The following is a 16,088-nucleotide window of genomic DNA, read 5'->3' as shown; positions in this document are numbered from 1 at the left end:
CCCAGCTAAGGTGGCCACAGCCTTCCTTGCCCTGACACGCTTCCCTGGGCTGGGCCAAGGCTCCCAGGACCCCCTGCACGGCCAGGGGCTTATTTCCATTTCATGCCTCTGTGGCCCTGCGTGGGTGAGGCTCACCTTGCATGCCAGAGGGCCCAAAGTCCTGCCGTGTGAGGAAGATGGCGTGATCGTGGTATTCATCGTGGTCCGTGTCTGGCTTCTGCTGGAGGTAGGCCCAGCGGCAGACGTTCTCCAGGCTCTGAGAGGGGTTCCCGATCTCGATGAGGCTCATGGACTGCAGGGGGATGGAGAGAAATGGAAGAGAGGGGTTGGCGCCTGGTGGCCCAGTAGCGGGCCGAGCAGTCTGCAGTGTTGACAGACCCCGTCCACTGGGAATCTGGTCCACGTGGTACAAAGGCCCGGCCCGGTCACTCTCGGGACCTGTTCCCACTGGGCTCCATTCTTCGACATGGAAGAAAAGGTTCCCCAGTCACACTCACCTGCATGAGTTTCCACACAAAGTCACCGCAGTTTTCAGGTGAGATGCGGAAGCCAAGCCCTAGGTCATCTAAGGCCTCGCATAGTCCCCCCATTACCCCATTTCCAGAAGTCCCTGTGTGTGTTCTGTGAGGCACCTGTTCCGTGCAAGGCCTCCACAGACGGCAAATGCCATGTGGACCTCACCCCAAAGAGCTCACAGTTCTGGGAGGGTCCGTGGCAGGGGAGGTGGAGATCCCAGTGTGGTGTGCAAGGCCAGAGGAAGCGGGCGATCACTTTCCATGTTCCGCCCACGTGAAGGTACTTGCAGAAACCAACGCAGGGCAGGAAAAGAAACTGCAACTGACATATTCGGTTGGTGTAAAGGTAATCGCAGTTTTGCCATTAAAAGTAATGTCAAGGACTTTGGCACCAAACTAATAGAAAAACAGCTGTATCAAGAACAGGGGCATACACAGATGATTCCCACAGGAACCACACACGGGGAGCCACTGGGAATCATCCCATTCCATTTTGTATCATGACATACGCCTGACAGCCAGGGTGGCCTCGGGACCGTGCGTCCTGCACACCCTCTCTGCACCGTGACATTCGCAGGCACTCTCAATTTGACTTCAGGACGAAGAAAGCTGTCCTGGACAGGAAACTGAGACTCAGAGAAGTTAAGCAGCTTGCCCGCGTCACGAAACTAGGAAGTAGAAGAATTGAGATCGGATCCGAAGAAGCCTGAAACCAAAATCTATACTCAACTCAGCACCCTAAAGTTCCTCCTTAAATAAGACGTGTACAGTATCGTTTCAAAAGCAAGGCTTCTGTGAGCGGCGCCCTTCCTTTTTTCCTCCACAATTCTCACAGCATCATTTTGGTTTCTGTTCTCACCATAGACTCCAAACACCGAAGTAGTTCCCTCCAAGAGAACCAACAGTCCCTCTGAGTCCTGGGCGTGTTCCTTTCCCCTTTAAGGATTTATCTGGCCATAAAATAGAGATGTGCATTCCTTGGTAGCTACGTATGCAAGTGTTTTTTCTCTTGCATAAATATATCTCTTGCATAAATATAAGTAGAACCACATATTTCTCTTTGTGTGTATAAATAACAAAAAGTTAGCTGAGCGCAGTGGCACACACCTGTAATCCCAGCACTTTGGGAGGCTGAGGTGGGAGGATCACCTGAGGTCAGGAGTTTGAGACCAGCCTGGCCAACACGGTGAAAACCTGTCTCTACTAAAAATGCAAAAATTAGTCTGGCTTGGTGGCGTAATCCCAGCAACCTGAGAGGCTGAAGCGGGAGAATCGCTTGAAGCTGGGAGGCGGAGGTTGCAGTGAGCCGATATTTCACCACTGCCCTCCAGCCTGGGCAACAGAGTGAGACTCCATCACAAAACAAAACAAAACAAAACAACGCAAAACAAAACAAACACCAAAGGGCATTTGGTGTCCTGTCCAGGACAGGAAACCAGTTAGTTCCAGAAGAGTCCGGCCAGAAAGACATGCCCCAATATCAGGCCCAGAGGCAGGAATGAGGCCATCGGGTAGGACAGAGCCGTGGCAGGAGCCAGGCTGAGGCAGGCTGGGAGCAGGCAGGCTGGGGGTATGCAGGGAGGTCCGCCATCCTAGTGCGTGGGCTTGTGGGGAGTACTGGGAGGACACTGGAAACCCAAGTGCCTATAGGAGCAAGGCGGGTGACAAGTCAAAGAGGCAGGCTGGTTGCACGAAAAGTAAGTCCATCTTGTGTTTTCCCAGTTTTGAAGGAGAAAGGGTACAGAGGAATATCTCCCTATTAGAATAGAGTCGGTGGGGGGTGATAAGGAGTGGTGAGGACTGTGGCAAACCCAGGTGCCCAGGCACAGCTGAAGGGAGCAACATCCGCCCAGTGCCGGCAGGAACAGAGGCCCAGAGCCGCCGGATCAGATTTCTCAGGTCAGTCGTGAAATCTGGATTTTACAGACATCTACCTAGTAGTAAACACTGGCTCAAATTAAAATTAGTTATGCAGACAAAACAACGCATCCCCCCGCCCATCACCGCCTTATGCCAGAACCCTGGAATAAGAGCCCTGCAGTGGACAGCCGCTTCTCCACATCCCTGCAGACTGGATCCACTCTGGCCAGTCACCTCTCCCCTCCCAGATGCTGGCTTCTGTGGTTCAGCCCGGGTTCCCAGCCCCTCTTAGCAGCCAAAGTGATCTTGCTGCTGCGGCAAGATAATTTATTGAAATATTGATTTGTGTTTTTGTTTTTGCCTTGCTTTGTTCTTGGCCCATTCTAAGAAGGCAGTCTGCCATTTTCGTTCTCCAACCCCAAGGGGGTTGTACTGCAGGGTCCAGAGCTAAAGGGGTCTACGACCCCCTTCTGGCTTTGGGGTTCTGAGGAGACTCCCTGAGGAGGGAACAGCGGGTGGGCTGGGGTGCATGGGCACAGGGAGGGGAAGCTGCACTGGGGCCAGGGGAACCCTGGAAGGCAGGACTTTAGAAGACATGAGTGTGCTGGACCTTGGGAGCCTGGGTCCCAGTAGGGGGCACCCCAAGAAGTAGAGGAGAAAGTTACCTCAGTGTCCAGGTACCCCAGGACTCAACCTGCCACTGGGATTTTAACTGACAAGCCATGGAGCTGCTTGTACTTTCTCTCTGCAATGTCCCAACATTTCCAAGGTACCGGCCTATCGCTGACGGGCACAGAGGAGCCCAGGGACAGAGATCTTGTCCTTGCTGGGTCTGGAGCACTCAAGGGCTATGGGATGCCCATGATGCCCAGACACTGACCTTGTGCCCAGAGACTAGGGCAAGGGCTGTGTGCATTCTTAAAAAAGCCCTTTGGGTCAGTGAGGAAGGCGTGGGGATAGAAGGGGACAGTGTGGCACTGAGATGCATGCAGGTGTGGCTGGTGCTGTGTCAGGAGGGTCAGGACCTGCGGCAGGAGCTAAGAGGCATCAGGGCTGCAGGATGGGAACAAGGAGGCAGAGACGGCACCAGTCTCTGGCTTTGGGGATTGGTAGCAAGGCAGAAGCGGAGGCCCGGGAAGGGGACGACAAGCTCCAGAGGAAAAGCGTGGGGTCCGCAGTGCCTGGAACACAGTCACGGCAATGTCTGTCCTGGCCAGCTTGCTCGTGGGGAAGAGCTGGGCAGTTTTGCTTTGGGAGCTCTCCCACTTCTGGGGGTGCAGCCCTTGTGGGTGATCAGTCCCAAGCGTTAGTGGGGGCCCACGTTAGGCCTCATGGAGCACAGATTCGAAAGGACTGAAAACTGGCTGAAGTGGGTTTGCCTGGTGGCAGCACCCAAAGCAACCATCCGCAAACTCCTGCTCATGCCCCCCAGAGCCCCCTTCCCTCCACCCACTCCTTCCACTCCATGAGAGCTACGGGCAGCCTTGGGTTCTGCATGCCTCTAAGGACTCCTCACAGAAAGAAACTGATGTCCAGGCAGAGACATCGGGGCAGCTGGACAGGTCTGCAGCCCAGGAGGGAAGTCTGGGCTGGCCGTGGACAGGGCAAGGCCCTCGCTGCGGGAGAAGTCAGAATCCAGGGGGAAGAGCCAAGCTCAGGTCTCTCTGCTGAGATCTCCAGCAAAGGATACTAGCCTGACATGCAGGGAGCTCTCCTGTGGGTCACTTGGGCTCCAGCGGGACCACCTGCTGGGATGCGACCTCCTTTGCTCCTCTGCCACCTGGCCTGCATGCAGGAGGCCAGATGGGTCCCTGCTGCCTGGGGCACCCCAGCCCCCACCATCCTGCACCCTTGCTTGTATTGAGCATGGGAACTGTGCTTCCCCTGAGTGAGGAGGAGGAAACACACATTTCTCATGCATGGATCTCCTCCAGAACTGAGGGAGGCTGCGTTGCTTGTTTCAACTGAGGATTCTTTCACCAGCTCACCGCGGTCGTCTGCGTCCCTCCCAGTCCTGAATGCACCTGACTTTTGGCTGCCTGCTCGGCTCTGCGCGGCTCCTCTAAGAAAGTCTGTCTGTGTGACTCCACCTGTTCCCAGCTGTGCTGACGTGGGGACCAGGAGTGAGCCCCTCGGGCCATGGTGCTCCTGGGGAGTAGCAGCCCAGGCTCTGCAAGGGGGTGGCCACAGGACCAGCCAGGGGCTTTACAGGGCAGCCAGTCCTCTCCCCGGGCAGCCGCGGGCACCCACCCTCCAGAGCAGGGGGCGGTAGATGGTGCTGTATGACTGTGGATGGACATTTCTAGACCCTGGGGCTGCATGGTAGCTGCAGGATCCACCTCCTGAGTGAGGCAGGGCCTCTGAGGGCACACGCTTCATAGCGGCAGCGGCTCCCAGAACTCCCAGCTCCAGCCTGGGGACCCCAGAAGAGCCAGGCCAGAGCAGCCTGCAGTCAAGCTGTGGATGGAGTCCAGGGGCCCACCCAGCCCAGGATGCAGGAGGAGTCCTGTGTGGGCTGACCCTAGCTCAGAGCATGGGAACAGAAGAGCTTCCTGGGAGGCTGATCGGACCCTCCACAGGGGCCCCAGGACAGAGGTCATCCCTCATGGAGGGCTCTGCCACCTGTTTGGATGTGACATCGACCGCTGCAGACATGGGCTTCCAAGTGGGCTCCACTGCCCAAGTGCTTTGGGGCCCTGGCCCAGGCTGGCTCTTCCCATGTGCAGGGTCCTCCTTGGCCATCATGAGCGCCCACCTCTATCCACCTGGAGACCCTCCTTGCTATGCTGGTTCACAGAGCTGCCCAGATGCAGGAAGCAGACACTTGTCCAGGCCCCTGGGGTCCTCCCAGAGCAGTGTCAGGAGCCTGGTCCCAAGAAGAATGGTGTTTCCTCCGGGTTCAGCCTGTTTGGCTCCCCTGGCCTGGGCTGGAAGGGGTCTGAGGACGTGCATGAAAGGCTCAGTGATCCCACCATGAGGTGGAGAGGGCAGATCTGAGGGACTTAGCGAGGCAAGAGCTTGATGGCCCTCACCTTGGGTCAGAAGGTCACTTTGCTGAACGCTCCCCAGGGCTGTCAGGAGTCTTGGCCAGGGCAAGGATGAAGAAACACTGCGGGTCCCTGAACCTCAGGCCCGGCCTGCAGGAGTCTGGGTAACCCCACGGGCCTCGGGGAACAGCCAGAAGCTTAGGGAGCCTGCGGGCCTTGGGTGGGCAAGTGGGCTGTGTCCAGCTCCAAGCCCCAGCTCCCATCCTGGCCGCGTGACCCTGGCTCTGAGCTGCCTGCCTGCTCCCCTCTCCTGGGTGCAGTCGGTCACCTGCCAGATGGGGCACCTACTGGGGATATGCCTGTTGCTGTCACTGGCCTCTCAGCCACTAAAGCCTAAGCTCCTTGAGGGCTGGGTAGATGCTGGGCACGAGTCTGTGCCGCAGCCTTGGCCCACACCTGCCCTCAGTAGCCCTGCTCAGAGCAATCTCAGCTTCTGCTCTCCATGCCAGGATGAGGCAGCGAATGTGGCCAGAGGGCCCTGGCTGCTGGGTGCTTAGTGACCAGGAGGGAACACAGGAATGAAGGAACGAACCCAAGCGCCCTGGGAGCCAGGCTGGGCAGGGAGGGCGGGGCCGGCGGTGGGGGTGTTCTCAGAGGCCTGGGGAAGTGAGCCAGAAGGGCTGCCCCGCAGATGCTGACCCCAATAATAAGTTACTGCCCGCAAGGAGCGCCCCGCTAGGCTCAGGCTGGGCACACAACATCTCACTTCAACCTTATTTTCCTACCTTCCGGATGACAAGCCGCGTCTCAGACAACTGAAGGGACTCCCCAAAGCCCCACATAGAGGTGGGGGTGGGAGCCCCCCGCGCGGGGCGCGAGGCAAAGGCCGGGCCCGAGCGGCCACCAGGTGGCGCTGCTGCCGCGAGAACGGGGGCCCGGGCCGGGGACGCACCCTGAGCGGACACCGCGGCCGCACCCGGGCTCCCGGAGCCCCGGCGGCCCCGAGACGGCCTCTGGGTTTCACCCTAAATACATCAATTACCACCTGAGCAAAAAGTTCTGTTCCCATCATTGCTCTCCCACATTTCCATTGTTTGCTCTGGAATGAACTGAATTATTTATGCCCTTCCCTCCTTCAGTCAAGGAGACGTGGGAGGAAGCCGGGATGGGGATGCGCAGCCTGGAGGCCGTCTCCGTTGGAACCGCGCCCGCCCCGCCAGGAGGCTCTGCCTGCTGGGCAAGGCGCGCTCAGCCAGCCCCGCAGGCCGCTACCGGACCAAGGCTCAACCGAGGCCACTGCAGGCGGCAGGTGGGGTCACCTGGGCAGCCCTAGGCCCGGTCTAAATATCTCATCTGCTCTGTTCTTGGCCAGTTACCTTACTTGTCCCCACCTGCAAAATGGGCACAACTGCAGCTCCAAGCTTGGAGCTGGGGGATTCCACCCAAGACAGTTCCGGCAGGGTGCAGTCAGCACCCACAAGCGTTCCTTGTCCTTGTCTCTGCCGTGCTGATGATACAGATGGAGTATGACACCAGTCCCCGGGGACTGGCCTACCTGCTGGGGCTGGCTCATGTCCCAAGGGGATGTGGCTTCAGCAAAGCTTCTCAACCGTCCCCATCCCAGAGGGGCCCTCCTGCCTCAGACCAGCCTCCCAAACAGGTGCGAGATAGGACAGCAGGGAGGTTGGTTCAGGTGAGCAGAGTACATTTCTCAGCCTCAGCACTCCAGACATTTGGGGCCAGATAATTCCTGTTGGGTGGGGCAGGCGCCCTGTGCATGGCAGGATGTTGAGTGCACCCCTGGGCTCTCCTTACCAGAACCCAGTGGAACCCTCCCCCTAGTCGTGACAACCAAAAGTCTCTCCAGACACTGCCAAATGTCCCCTGGGTCAGGGGGAGGGGTGGCAAAGTCATTCTTGGTTGGGAGCATCTGATCCTCAGGGGACCAGGGCAAGGAACCTGAAGCTGGCGCTCCTGACCAGCGGGATCACAGAGTCCATCCCCTCCTCCCAGAGCAGAGTGGCTCCACCAGCCTGTGGCCCCGGGCAGGCCGCTTAACCCCTGGAGCCAGGGTCCTCACTGTCAAACGGGGATGGTTACAGCGACTACTCCATAGGGTTGCTGTGGGGGTGAGGGCAGAAAGTCACGTAAAGGGCTTCAGACGGTGCCTGTCCCAGAAGACGCTCTACAAACAGTCCCTTGCATGAACGCCTTTATGATTGTCATCATTCCTGTGGTGTGCTGGGGTTTCACAGACCCCCGTTACGGGGGAAACTAAGGCTCCAGGATGTTACATTGCTCACCAAAGGTCCCACGAGTATGGACAAAGCCAGAATGAATGGCAGGGACAGGGTCCCACCATCCCTGCTCCGTGAGCGCACCTTCTACCGTGCACCCCAGCTGAGTGCAATGTGGACTCCCCAAAGGCTGGAGGTCTCTTGCTCTAGGCACGGCTTACAGATCAAATTTCATCATGACAGGGAACCACAACAAGAGCTGGGGCAGGAGGCGTGCACCTCATTTCTCTGCCAGAACTCCCATATCGTTCTAGCATTTTGTTTCCAGCCGTCCTCCCCAAAGCCTGGGAAGCTATTCCCAGAGAGAGCCAAGCTGCCAGAACAGGATTCTCAACTCGAGCCTTCCCAGGCATGAGCCGGTGCAGGCCTGGGGGGAGCCAGGAGAGGGGCCTCCTGCTAGAATCTGAATGTTGTGTTCCCCACATTTGAAAGGTTGAAATCTGAGAACCAATGTTCTGGTATTAGGAAGTGTGGCCTTTGAGAGGTCATTAGGTCATGAGGGTGGAGTCTCCATAAATGAGATTAGCGCCCTTACAAAAGAAGCCTGAGGGAGCCTGTTCACCCTTCCATCATGTGAGGGCACAGCTAGAAGGTGCCCTCTAGGAGGAATGGGTCCTTATGACACATCAGTTCTGCTGGTGTCCTGCTCTTGGACTTCCCAGCCCCCAGAACAGTGAGTAACACAATTCCATTGGTTGTAAATTACCCAGTCCAAGGTGTTTTTGTTATTGCAGTCCAAACAGAAGACACCTCCCGAGGGCAGTGTCCAGCCCTAGTGCCTCCTAGTTCTCTGGACCCAGGTAGGTTTGGGTCAGGAGGTGGATTGAGGATGACCTGGGTGGGCCATCATGCCTTGCACCCCTATCAGGTTGGGGGTTGGAACCCAGATGCTCAGGAGGACAGGGGACTGTCCCTGGGACGAGGCACGGGGTGTGCTCCCCACCTCGCCCCCTGTCTCAGATCCCCAGGGCCGTTGATATATCCTCCCCAGACCTTCACTCCCTAGCCTTCCTGCACCACGGCTGGGCCACTCTACCCTACAGGTGGGTGGGTGGGCACACCAAGCCCCCGCCCTCAGCACCTCTCTTCTCTTGCTTTCCACTAGGAGACTCACATGCAAAATTTCTCAGACCTTTCACCTCCAATGCTGAAAAATTCCAACAAGCGTTCCACACTTTGTCTTGACCTGGTTTTTTGTAACAAGACACTTTATGTCCTTCTCTGATGGTCCCCAAGTCTCTGATTTCCATTTGCTTTGATTTTCATCATCCTAGGAAATATTTAAAATGAGAACAGTTGAGTAGCTTTGGTACCTTCTCAAAAAATCAATTGAAAAGCCAGTTGCTATGCAACCTCAAGTGTTGCCGACGCTCTGCCCCCTGGCTGGTGGCATATTGTATAAAATAAGATCATCTCTTTTCTTCTGCTTTTTTTTTTTTTTTAAGAAATGGAGAAAAATGTTGTTTTAGGAAAAACTTGAGATAACTCAGAGGCTTCTCATAAGCTAGAAGACAAACAACATGTCACTCAAACAAGTGCTACCAATTTTATCCCCACTGGAGCCTGGTGAGGCCGGGGGGACAGGCAATGGAGGAGCAGCAGGCGATGGGGGAGCGGCAGGTGATGGGGGAGCGGCAGGCGGGGAGCTGGTCTATTTCTGTCACAATTTGGGATGAATAAGAGGAACTGAATGCCTGGGCCACTTTCTGCTCAAGTCTGGGTCACGGTCTCACAGCCCCCAGAGTCTGCCTCCACCGTGGCAGGGACAGCTTAGCCCCCTCCTGATGCCTTGGTTCTGCCATGCTAGAATTCTTCCAGAGATGGGGGCCTTGTTCCTTGGCAGGAAGCCTGTGGTTCCTTGAAGAGCAGCTCATCAGAATTCATCCTCACCATGTGCCAAACTTTGTCCCCAGAGCCCCATCGAGCAGCCCTGGCTGTGCATCTCTGTGAGCAAGCAGAGCCTGTTTCCTTGGACGCAGGAGCTGGGCCTTTTGCCCCCCAGCTCTTGGCTAGGAAGTCCCCATCCTGGCCGCTCCATCCATGGTCCCCTATTGCCTGCCACCCTGCTGTATGCCTTGCCAGTGCTCACTACTCCGTCGCTGTCTTGTCTGCTGCTCTACTGCCCGGACACAGGGCTCCTCTTCCCTCCTCGTTCATGTACCTTCCTGGGATTCAACAGCAGCTGCTCAGGAGGCCAGAGGCTCTGGGCTGGCCGGATGCTTTGGGGGCAGCAGGATACATCTCCCGCATCCACTCCATACCTCACAGACCTGAAAACAGGGCCTCCCCCAATGCTATGCAAAGTGAAGGCTGTGCCTGGTGGACACAAACTGTTCCAGTCCACACTGAGATAAGTACAGAAACTAGAAACTTTCATAGCAATTGGATGGGTTGAGTTTATGTCCACAGAATTTAATAATAAAAACCCAGAGCTAGAGTTTCTGGATACCTCGGTTTGGGTCACATCTACTTTTCTCAATAATTCACTTACAATGTATGGTACGGAAGTATTGGTCTGTGATGGGTTTGAAATAGGAAAAAGAAAACAGCCAGGTCTCTGGCATTGAGGTGCACTGTGTGCTGCTGCTCCCCAGGATGGCCTCTCCCCTGGCCACCTGGGGACGGCAGATGGATCCTCTTGTCCCACAGATGCTGCTCCCAAGCCCTGTGGCCCACGGCGCATTCGCTGAGTCAGCCGGGGCCCAGGACCAGCACCCGTTTTCCTGGTCGCTGTGCCCTCTACCCAAAGCCTTCAGCCCAGCCCCAGCAGCGCCACCTCCTCTACTCTGCTATTTCCTGCACTTTTGCAGTGGGTCCAACCCAAAGCAATGAGGATTCACAACCTTGGCTCACTTCCCCTCTCACAGCCCGGAACCCTCCAAAGGAGAGCACAGCAGCGGGCAGGCCCCGGCTGTTCTGGCAGTCCACACTCACCTGACCAACCGGTGGCTCCTGAGATCCCCGGGCCACAGCAGACCCCATGGGAGCTGGCGTCCCCTAACCCCATCACTGCCTCCTAGGCTGGATCTAGGAGGCTTCTAGGAGGCAGGTGGGATAGGGCCAGGCAGAAAAAGGTGGGCAGAGTATGCGGTGGGCTTTGCTGAGCGCCACTCTGGGCCGGCATGAGTTAGGAGCAGGAAAAAAAGGCCCAGAATGCTAGAATGTTCCAGAACATTCCAGGAGGCCAGTCGTCCCTTAATCTCTAGGGTCTGACAGAGGGACGGGCTGTGGGTTGTCCTCCAAGTTAGGCTGAGGGTCCTGGGGACAGGCACTGGGGTGGCCTGGGCCCCACACCCCTCATAACTCAGCACTGCCTCTCTCCTGCCTCCTCAGCTGCTGGTCCACTGAGCCCTTGGGGCCAGGGGTGAGCAGACTCCATCTGGAGTTAGCTCTGGAAGCATGTGTCCACCTTCCAGTTCTGTCTTCCAATCCCTCACCGCCATCCGTTCTCAAGCCCCTTCCCAGGAGGAGGCGGAAGCAAGGCCAGCCTCGGTTCACCTATGTCCTCTCTGTTCTCTTTGCACCTGGTGTCACAGAAGTTGCCCAGTGCCCCCCATGGGCTTGAGCTGACCTGCTTTGCTGGCTGTGGATCTCAGCACCCCCAGGGCCTGCACGTGTCCCCATGTTGTCCCTGGGAAGAGCAGGCTGCACCTGACAACCAGTCTCCTGCCCACTGCCCCATTCCCGACTCTGCCAACAGGGAAAGAGGGGCACCAGCATGGCCCCAGCAAAGTAGAGCCTCTGCAGACACAGCGCATGAGGGGCAGGGGCCAGGGAGGCCCTGGCCAGGAGGGCAGTGCCTGCTAACTCAGGGGCATGGGCTTCCCATGCAGGGGTGACCACGTACCTGTGGCAGCCTGCGTCCTCACTCCAAGATTTCTCATTTCCTTCAGGTGGACCCACTATAGGTGGGTCCTCTGCCCCAGCCACAGGAAACGTAAGATAGTGCCCATAGGGTGGAACACAGAAACCTCATTAATCCTCCCCAGCCCACTGCAGAGATGAGGTGCCAAGGGAAAGCATGAATTCTCTTTGATGTCTTCATTCAAATCAGAAATAAAGGACTGAGCGTGACAGAGCCCTGTGGCGTGCCATCGGAGACCTTTCTCCAGAGTGCTGAATTCAGTTAAACGGCATCATTTGGATCCTACCATTTTTAAATGATTTTTTAAAAATCATTTAAAAATTTAAATTTCATAAATTTAAAATGCAGTTTTGTTTATAAAAGAAACATGTTGGGCCAGGCTCAGTTGCTCACACCTGTAATCCTAGTGCTATGGGAGACAGAGGCAGGAGAATCATTTGAGACCGGGAGTTCACGACCAGTCTGGGCAACATAGTGAGACCCTGTCTCTACCGAAAAAAAAAAAAAGAAAAAAAATTAATCGAGTGTGGGGATGTGTGCCTGCAGTCCAAGCTACTTGGGAGGCTGAGATGAGAGGATCCCTTGAACCCAGGAGACAGAGGCTGTGGTGAGTTATGATTGCACAATCCACTCTAGCCTGGGCAACAGAGTTAGAGCCCATCTCTTAAAATAATAATAATAACAATAATAATAATAATAATAACAACCATGCTCATCGTGTTGAATTTTAAAAATTCAGTAAAGTACAAAGAAGAAAATGAAAATTAATTGGCCTACTGCCCAGAGACAAATCCTGTCCACATCTGATGTGTTCCTTCCAGTCTTTTCTGTAAATATGTTTGTACACCAAATTGAGATCATATGGAAAACCGATATCCTGCTTTTCAAACAAACAACAAACGACTTTAGACTGTAACCATTTCCCGATGCCATTAAACATGCTTTGAGAATGCAATTCTGTGGCAGCCTAATATTCTACCACACAGGTTTATCATTACTTAACTAGACCACTATCATTGGACAATACAGGTTGTCTGCTGTTGTTTACATGAGAGATGATGCCATGACCCTTGTCTTGTTCCTAAAACTTGGTCCACAGCTGGGATTACTGCTTTGGAACAGAATTGTAGAAATGAATGTCTGGGGTCATAGAAATTAATGTTTGGGGGCAAACATCAAGAACATTTTAAAGGCCGAGCACGGTGGTTTGTGCCTGTAATCCCAGCACTTTGGGAGGCTGAGACGGGCAGATCACCTGAGGTCACGAGTTTGAGACCACCCTGGTCAACCTGGTGAAACCCCATCTGTACTAAAAATACAAAAAATTAGCTGGGTGTGGTGGCAGGCACCTGTAATCCCAGCTACTTAGGAGGCTGAGGCAGGAGAATCGCTTGAACCCAGGCGGTGGAGGTTGCAGTGAGCTGCGATCGCACCACTGTACTCCAGCCTGGGCAACAGAGCAAGACTGCATTTCAAGATAAATAGCGCTACATTTCCTTGGAATATTTGTACTCATACTGAAAGAGTGTGCATGCTTCATTCACCCAGCCATAAATCCCTCTTCATCTTGACCGAGTTGGTGCTTTATAAATGGTGTATTATTTATTTCTTTAACAGTAAAGTTAGATACTTTTCCATATGGGTTTTCTCTTAGCTACCTGGATTTTTTTCTTTGTTTCCTTCCCTTGCCAATTTTGTTTCCCTATGATTTAGAGGAAGTCTTTATAGATTAAGACATATTTGTCACATTGCAAATGTTTTTCCTGCTTGTCATTTGCCTTTTCATTGTGTTTTTTGACAGAAGTTTTGTATTACACTTATTCAAATATATCTATATTCCCCCTTACAATTCCTTCAATTGGACTTATGCTTAGAAAGCTCTTGACAACCAATATTTTCTTCTTGATTTGTGTGATTTAAATAGTTGAATGTTGTACTGGCTTCTATTTGGCATATGATAATTTAATTTCCTATTTATTAAATTTATGTTATATTTATTCATAACGCAATAAGCATCCTGTGTTTATCACGTTAGGTTATTTGTAAGAGGGGTATTTTCAACTATTTTATTCAACTGAACTGTCTGTGAAACTTTATGCAAATACGGCCCTATTTTAATTACCTTCACTTCACAAGATGTTTGGAGGAAGTCTCTTGCTTGCTTGGGCTCCACACCTGTCTCAGCCATTCCTGACCGTGCGTGCTCCTAGATGGCACTTAGAGTTACTTCCTAACACGTCCAGCTATGAGTCTGGGAAAGGTCAACCTCTCGATTACACCCAGCTTCCCATGAAGACGGCATTTATGTCTTCATTTATGATCACTTTCTTCCTATCATTAATCACATACAATTTCCTTCCAATGGGTCCTTCGTCTGTCTTGTCAGGACTATTCCAGGTATTATACATTTTTCGTTACTACCATAATGGAAATTTTCTCTCCCTGTTTTCCCTACTACCAAGGCTTTTTTTTTTTTTTTTTTTTTCCCCAGTTCACACAGAAGCTATTGACTTTTTAAACAGTGGTCTTATATTTGGCCACATCACCAAACTCCTCTCCTAACTCGACAGGTTGCCCCACGGATTCTTTTAGGTCTTCCCGACACATGATGAACAGCAAACAATGAGAATTTGTCTCTGCTCTTTTCCAATATTAGCTTCATGTCACATAAAACTATGTAGGATTTTCAGAACCACAGTGACTAGTTTATGGGTCTTTTGTTGTCGTTGTTTCCAAGACTCTCTCCAGGGCAGCGCTCCCCGAAGCAGGTTCGGCAGGCTGTGGATTTGGCGAGGAAGAAGCTTCCGTGGAGAAAGTGTTCAGAGACCACCTGGACTGCTCTGGCTCTTGGGGGTGCACCGTGCACACGTCCACAGGAAAGTCTACGGGAAATTTCCCCCCCAGGCATGCCCATCTGCCTTTGTTTTACCAGCACTTTCCAGACTTCTTTGACCTTGGGAACCCTCTATAGTCCTCTGTAACATCTACTCATATCCTAAGAATTCGCTGTGCAGAACACTTTTAGGGAAATGTGCTGCTTTTTCCATCTTTAAATACAATCTTGGTTGTCCTGTTGCCCTCTGTTACCAGTTTTCTGGGTTTTTTAAAAGGAGGAGTGCCCTGTGAGGGGCTATGGGGCCGTCATGCCCTTGCCCTGCCGAAGCCTTCAACACGGGAGCCCTGGGGCCTCTCTCCCAGGCACCCCCCCAGGCAGCAAGCTCCTCATGCCTGCAGTTGCTTCTGCTACCCCCAGCTCCAGACCTCCGCAGGGCTCCAGACCCACACCCACCTCTTCTTGGCCTCCTTCGCTGGGATGGCACCAGGCACCTCTAACAACATCTCAGCTGACCTCTTCAGCTTCCCTCCTGTGCTCCCCGATCTCAGGGGTTGATACCATCATCTACCCCGCTGAGTGTCTCTCCACCTTCACTCACGTAGTGCCACATCCTCTCGAAGTGACCTCCTCTGTCCTCCTGTATCCCTGCACCCAGGCACGGTCCCAGTCCAGCTGCCATCATCCCCCATTTGATGGCAGTGACTGTCTCCTAAGTCACTGCTTCCACCTGCCACTTCTGCACACAGGAGCCAGCGATCTTTTTTTTTTTTTTTTGAGACGGAGTCTCGCTCACTGCAAGCTCCCCTGCCCGGGTTCACGCCATTCTCCTGGCTCAGTCTCCCGAGTAGCTGGGACTACAGGCGCCCGCCACCATGCCCGGCTAATTTTTTTGTATTTTTAGTAGAGAAGGGGTTTCACCGCGTTAGTCAGGATGGTCTCCATCTCCTGACCTTGTGATCCGCCTGCCTCGGCCTCCCAAAGTGCTGGGATTCCAGGCGTGAGCCACCACACCTGGCCAACAGGAGCCGGTGATATTCTCAGAAGTGCACATGGGATCGTGTCACTCTGCTTAAAGCTGCCCTCATGGGCAAGCCAGACCCCTTGGCGGGCGATGCAGATCTGCTCTGCTTCTTGCGATCTGCTCCTTCCGGCGTCTTTGGCATTGGGTCTGCTCTTCCTGTCCCTGTGCTCCTCCCTCTGGGTTCAGGTGCCCTCCCTCCCCTCCCAGCCTGTGAGCTCAGAGCATCTCTGTGCTGGTCACTTCACTGGACCATCTTCAGGTCGGGATGGAACGGTCACTTCCTCCTGTTGCTTTTCCTGACCTTGTAAGGAAAGATGCCTGCCCCGCATCTCCTCCATCCAGCCCTGAGCCCTGGTACAACTGTTTCCTTGTCTAGATCGCCCTTCTGGAAGTGGTCCCCTGAGGACAGGGACCCTGCCAGGGAATATTCCCAGCACAGCACTTCCCACACATAAGCCCTTCACACAGTATTTGTTAGAGGATGAGTTTTGTCATTTGGGAACTGATGTGATGAACTGTATGAATAGATTTCCTGATATTAAACAATCTCCACATTCCTAGGATAAGCCCTACTTGGTCATGGTGGAAGCTTCTCTTTATGCATTATTCAATTAAACTCTTTTTTTTTTTTTTTTTTTTGAGACGGAGTCTCGCTGTGTCACCCAGGCTGGAGTGCAGTGGCCGGATCTCAGCTCACTGCAAGCTCC

At 53.9% G+C, this 16,088-nt stretch overlaps 1 protein-coding gene across 1 annotated transcript in view; it reads right to left on the bottom strand.

The window, feature by feature from the left end:
• The window catches only part of ADAMTS2 (ADAM metallopeptidase with thrombospondin type 1 motif, 2), a 231,514-nt gene that overhangs the window by 49,196 nt on the left and 166,230 nt on the right, over positions 1–16,088 (bottom strand). Inside the window, exon 5 of the mRNA XM_011976872.1 lies at positions 136–292. Within this exon, the coding sequence (XP_011832262.1) occupies positions 136–292 (157 nt within the window). The remainder of the gene's footprint in view (positions 1–135; positions 293–16,088) is intronic.

Source organism: Mandrillus leucophaeus, unplaced genomic scaffold, assembly GCF_000951045.1.
Source record: "Mandrillus leucophaeus isolate KB7577 unplaced genomic scaffold, Mleu.le_1.0 Scaffold170, whole genome shotgun sequence".
In the NCBI taxonomy this organism is placed as follows: Eukaryota; Metazoa; Chordata; class Mammalia; order Primates; family Cercopithecidae; genus Mandrillus; species Mandrillus leucophaeus.
Note: the sequence above shows the minus strand (reverse complement) of the source record. Positions and strands in the feature narration are given on the sequence as shown.